Source organism: Myotis davidii, unplaced genomic scaffold, assembly GCF_000327345.1.
Source record: "Myotis davidii unplaced genomic scaffold, ASM32734v1 scaffold428, whole genome shotgun sequence".
Lineage (NCBI taxonomy): Eukaryota > Metazoa > Chordata > Mammalia > Chiroptera > Vespertilionidae > Myotis > Myotis davidii.
This window is the reverse complement of record NW_006299834.1, coordinates 515,411-521,079: the sequence shown is the minus strand read 5'-3', so window position 1 is coordinate 521,079 and position 5,669 is coordinate 515,411. Positions and strand designations below refer to the sequence as shown.

The 5,669-nt window shown below is 61.3% G+C and overlaps 1 protein-coding gene across 1 annotated transcript in view; it reads right to left on the bottom strand.

Moving 5' to 3' along the window:
- Nucleotides 1-1,036: 1,036 nt before the first annotated feature.
- The window catches only part of PNPLA5 (patatin like phospholipase domain containing 5), an 8,359-nt gene continuing 3,726 nt past the window's right edge, over nucleotides 1,037-5,669 (bottom strand). The window contains exons 4-8 of the mRNA XM_015571905.1: nucleotides 5,187-5,252; nucleotides 4,700-4,909; nucleotides 3,439-3,499; nucleotides 3,104-3,289; nucleotides 1,037-1,173 (exon numbers count right to left, since the gene is read on the bottom strand). Coding sequence (XP_015427391.1) covers nucleotides 1,037-1,173; nucleotides 3,104-3,289; nucleotides 3,439-3,499; nucleotides 4,700-4,909; nucleotides 5,187-5,252 — 660 coding nt within the window. The remainder of the gene's footprint in view (nucleotides 1,174-3,103; nucleotides 3,290-3,438; nucleotides 3,500-4,699; nucleotides 4,910-5,186; nucleotides 5,253-5,669) is intronic.

Below are 5,669 nucleotides of genomic sequence, written 5' to 3'. Positions count from 1 at the left end.
TTCGATTCCTGGACAGGGCACATGCCCGGTTTTTGGGCTCGATCCCCAGTGTGGGATGTGCAGAAGGCAGCCGATCAATGTTTCTCTCTCCTCACCGATGTTCCTATCCCCACCTCTCTCTCCCTTCCTCTCGACATCAATAATAAAAAAATTTTTTAAGGTATCTCCTCTAGGCAGCCTTCCATGACTAGGCAATCCCTAGTGCGGTGGTTCTCAACCTGTGGGTCGCGACCCCTTTGGTGGTCAAACGACCCTTTCACAGGGGTCACCTAAGACCATCCTGCATATCAGATATTTACATTACGATTCATAACAGTAGCAACATTACAGTTATGAAGTAGCAACAAAAATAATGTTATGGTTAGTCACAACCTGAGGAACTGTATTTAAAGGGCCAGAAGGTTCAGAACCACTGGCCTAGTGTAAGCCATCTGGGTTCACAGCCAGTGGAGACACCCTAAGCATCTCCAGGCAGAGCGAACGTGTGATGACCTGTGCCCCGCCAGGCTCCACAAGGCCAGGGACCGGGCTGGGTCATGCTGCCTCCCAGCCTCCAGCCAGGGCGGGCCCCTGGTAAGCCCTCGAGGACTCGTACTAGAATAAATGAACAACACAGTGACCCACTAGCCAGCAGAGTTAGAATGAGTAGAGAGGGCTTAGCCACAGCCAGCCTGCCATGGAAGAGCCTTGTTGTATAGAAAAGTAATCTGAGGCCCAGAGAGGGTAAGAGACCTGGCCCAGGCCACACAGCAAACCTGAGCCAGCCCAGCCCCTAGAGTTATTTTCAAAAACAGCACATGGTCTCTGAGGCGCTGACAGATGGGTCCAAGATCCTACAGACAGGAGGGACTGGGCGCTGACCAGGAGGCCCTACTGGTCCATCAGCAGCTACAGCCTCCGAACCAGCCCCCAAGGGCCCTCTGGGTCATTCAGCCAACACCTGGCAGTGTGGAGAGACCAGCCAGGCTCTGCCCACTAGTGTGCCAGCCGCCCTTCCTGCCCTGGGCACTGGTCTCCACCACAGCCCCTGCCGGCCTCACCTTCTGCCCTGGAAGTAGACATACTCGAAGGGCAGCGTGCAGGGCAGCAGCAGGTAGGTCAACGCCTTCCCGGGCGTCGAGCGGCGGAAGCGGGCCCAGGGCCTGGGGTCCCTCCTACTTGTTTTCTCCAGGGCTGCAAGAGAAGGGGAGCGTGCCCACCAGCTCCACTCCACCCTGCCGCCCACAGGGGGTGCCCACCCCCACCCGCAGAGCAAGAAACACAGAGCAGGCCCCCACTGGGAGCCAGCAGGGGCCAGGCCCTCAGCTGTTCATCATCGTCCAAGAAATGGGCAGGGTGTGTCCCTTTCTCAGAAGACGAGACAGAGGTTCAGAGTGGAGGAGGGACTTGCCAAAGACCATCGCCAGGAGGTGGCAGGGCCAGGATGGACCCTTCTCCCGCCCCTCTCTCTGGAAAGTCTGCAGCGGCCGCCCAAGAAGGAACAGATGCCCACACCTCACCTCCCTCCATAACAGCAGCCCAGCGGTTACTAACCACAGCAGGGGCTGCAGCTGGGGCCGGGACCACCCCTTCCCCAGCCCTCTGTTCCCTTCATTGACCGGGTGGGAGGGGCCTGCGTCCTGGCTGGGGCAGAACCAGAGCCCAGATCCCTGCGCCAGACCATGGCCCAGCCACCTGCCCCCAACCTGACTCTGGCGGGTGCTTTTAGGCACAGACACTGTGGGCGGGGTGCACATACAGCAAGTCCGAGACAGCCCCCAGCCTGGACCGGACCGTGTCTTCCCTTCCCCAGCCTAGGCTGGCTCCCTGTAATGGCAGGACCCACCTCCTGGCAGGTAGGTGAGGACTAAGGGATGCCAGTGAGGGCCAGGCCAGATGACAATTCCCTTCCCGGAAGGGGGCGCCCCTCCCCAACCCCAGGTGCAGGCTGCAGTGCCCCATCGAAGAGGCGGCTCTCTGGTGCCCCCGTGTGGCCGCAGGGATGGGGCCAGGTTTGCAGAACGGCAATCTCGTACCCAGGGCTCAGCACACATTGGAGCCCATTTCTGCTTGCCCTGTGTGGTCCCTCATCCCTCCATCCCCTCGCCCACCTCACTGACCCTGCTCTGGCCTCACCACCACCATCTTTCCTCCCAGCCTCCTGCCTCTCAGCCTGTCCGCCCAAGCTAACAATAAAGGAACAACGCAGAGTGATCCATTCTTCAGTCATGGACTGGGCCTGGGCCTACGGTTCGCTGGGCAGTAATCACTAGGGGCTGCCCCTCAGTAAACCCCTCAGTGGCCCCATCTCTCTCCTCTAGGCCACATACCCAACCTTCCCAGCCTTTCTAAGCTCATCTCTGCTTCCTTGCCCCTCAACCACTGTGTTACAGACATGGGGGCCTCCAGCGCTTCTCCCCTCCACACGACCCCAGGACATTTGCACATGCTGTTGTCTTCCCCTCTCTTTGCCTGGCTAGCTCCTTCCATGTTTCACTTAGATGCTAACCCACCCCCACCAGCACCATTCCAGGTGACTGTGGGACACCTGTGATTGATTGCAGCTGTGACATCTAGGTCACCACGCAGAATGCCTAGGTCTGCCATGTGTGGCCATGTGACCTTGGGTAAGTTGCCTAACTGCTCGGTGTTCTGGTTTCCACATTCGTACAATGGGGACGACTCAGTGCCGTCCTCAGAGGATTGTTGAGATGATGAAATGAGTCTAGATCCTCTGTATGTGTCCCCCTCCCCGTGCCCCTCAGTACCTCCTGCCCCACCCCCCGGGCAGTGGGCAGAGGCCGGGCTTTCTCAGGCACAGACGTGGGTCCGGATCCCCCAGCTGCAGGCTCTGAGGCCTTGGTGCGTCCCTCCCCGCCCTGAGCTTGCAGCCTCATCGCCGAAATGGGGTGAGGAAACCCCCCGGGGCCCTCAGCGTAGTGAGAAGTGAGTGACACCGCATGTAAGAGCCCCTTGGCACCCCTGGCACTTAGCAGGAACTCAAAAAGGGTCCGCCCTCCTCCGGGCCGGAGCGCCTCCAGGGCAGGCGCCCACCCAAGCCCCTGGTGCCGTGCCCCGAGTGCCAGTGCCTGCTGGGCGAGCAAGTGCGGGAGGAGGGCAGTACCGGCCTCCAGCTCCGGTGACAGCTGCTTGAAGTTGGGCACGTCCTTGACCAGCACGCTGGGCACCGCCCAGTTGAGCGACAGGCCGGCCTTCTGGCCTCCGTCTTGGCCAGTGTCCCAGGTCCCATGGGCTGGGGCCGGGGGCTCCTTTGACACCAGCGTCCACAGCACCGGCTCCTGGGTGAGTCCTGGGCGGTGAGAGGCGGGATGTGGTGGTCAGCATAGCCAGAGCCTCCCCGTGACAGTGACCCGCCCCGCCCCCCGCCCCTGCTCTCCACACTGCCACCCTGTGGGCACCTCTCAAGGCCAAACTCCGCTCTGAGGCGCTGTCACCTACCGCGTCTCTCCAGGAACCTCAGGGCGTCCAGGTAGCCTTGTCTGCAGTAGTGGACCAACATCTGCCAACACACAGGTCAGGGGGGATGGGGTGCCCAGACCCCCCTAGGCTGATGGTCACAGGCTGGAGACTTGTCTTCAACTGGGAGTGATTCCAGCCGCTCCCCAGGAGACCGCGCAAGGGCCCTGGGCCCAGCGCTGGGCCGGGAGGGACCTGGAACCGCCCTCCACGCCCTCCACTGCGGCTCCCCCGCTGGGGCTCCTGCTCCAGCCCCTCCCCTCTCTGGCCTCAGTGCCCTCCTGGGGCCGAGGATGCCCGGGACAGTGCCTGGGACGGTGCCCGGGATGGTGCCTGGTGCCCATAGGTCAGTGGAGGATGGATCTCTTCGGTCTCCGTTACCAGGACCGGCCTGAGATGGCCGAGGAACCCTGGGGCCCTGCCCAGCTGCTCGGTCAGAGCCCCACAGCGGGGAAGAGGCCCCCGTGGGCCGGGAAGTGGCTCCGCCTCCCCTTGTTGTGTGACCTCGGGGCGGCCACGCGACCTTCCTGAGCGCCTCGCGGCCTCTCTGCGAAATGGGCTGAGATGTCTGTCCACCCCCCCTCTGGAGGTCAGAGAAAAGGAGCCCGTGTCCCACTTGTTCCTTATATTATAAAACCCTACACACCCGGGCGAATGTGGAGAACAGCGGGGGCCCGGCTGGTGGCGGGAGGAGTACCTTCTGATGAAAACCTGTTGGTTGTCAAACTACCTATTTTCCAGAAATACTGAGGGGCAAAAAGCAGGAAAAGTGGGTCTGTTGTCCGCCTTTTCCTGAGCGTACGCCTTGCCTCCACACGGCGGGTCACCCGGCCAGAGTCTAGGGCAGCAGGAGGAGGCCCGGCGGCTGGCTGAGGCTGGGAAACCTGGCTTTGCAGTTTCTGGGCTGTGTGACTTCGAACAAGTCACTTAACCTCTCTGAGCTGCGGTGTCCTTTCCTGAGAAACGGAGATGATAAGGGTGCCTTCTCACAGAGCCTGGCCCAGGGGAGCACGGCGGGCCCAGTAGGGTTGGCGCTGCCCCGGCGGGCGCCAGTCTAATGCCACACCCGCTCAGGGGGTGCTTCAGGCTGTGGGTTCGAGACCTGGACTGTAAGACTCGGGACATGTGTCTCAACGGCCCTGAGGCTGCGGGGAGGGTTCAGGGGCACAGAGTCTGACACGGGGCCCTGGATCGTGGCCGAGGCTCTCACCCCTTCGAGGCTGGACGCCAGGGCCAGGCCTACCTCGGGGCTGGGCGCGAGGACACAGGTGAACCCCAGGTAGAAGTTCCTGGTGGAGAACTGGAAGCTGGCGTTGAAGGCGTTCAGCTCGAGCATGTTGGCCGAGGTGCTCGGGGGGCAGATGTCCACCGTCCCGGTGAAGGGCGACACGGTGATGGTGCTGGGACAGTCCGAGAAGGGCAGGTTGTTGCTCAGGGCCCCGTCGAAGTAGCGCTGCAATTGGGGCAGGAGTGCTGCCTTCAGGACGCCCGCCCTCCGGCCACACCGCGAGGAGCACCCGGTCAGTGGCCGCAGCCGGTGACCCTGTGGCTGCCCGAGTCACGAGGTCTGTCGAGCTCAGGGTACTCTAGGGTACCCTCTCTGAGCAGCCCAGGGGCAGGGGCGAGGCTGGCACACAGTAGGTGCTCAAGGTGTGTGGTGCCCTCCACCCACACCTCTCCCCAGCAGGTGCCGGGGGCTGAACGCACAGAGCAGGGCCTTGGCCACTTACCTCCCCTCTGAATTCGGGGGGGATCACCCCACAGTAGAAAGGGATGTACAGGGTGCAGATCAAGGCCTGGGAAGACAAGAGTCCAAGGAGACAGTTGTTCATGCTCCTTCTGCTCAGAACTGCTCCGAGCACCGTCTAACCCAGCCGTGGGCAAACTACGGCCCCGCGGGCCGGATCCAGCCCGTTTGAAATAAATAAAACTATTGAAAAAAAAGACTGTACCCTTTTGTGTAATGATGTTTACTTTGAATTTATATTAGTTCACACAAACACTCCATCCATGCTTTTGTTCCGGCCCTCCGGTCCAGTTTAAGAACCCATTGTGGCCCTCGAGTCAAAAAGTTTGCCCACCCCTGGTCTAACCCCAGGAGAGCCCGCCACGTGGGTGCTATCGGTCCTGGGTCCCAGGAGAGGTCTGAGGCGCAGGGGCCATTGTCCCAGACACATTCTCAGGGTTAAGGGGTTTGAATGCAGCCCGTCTCA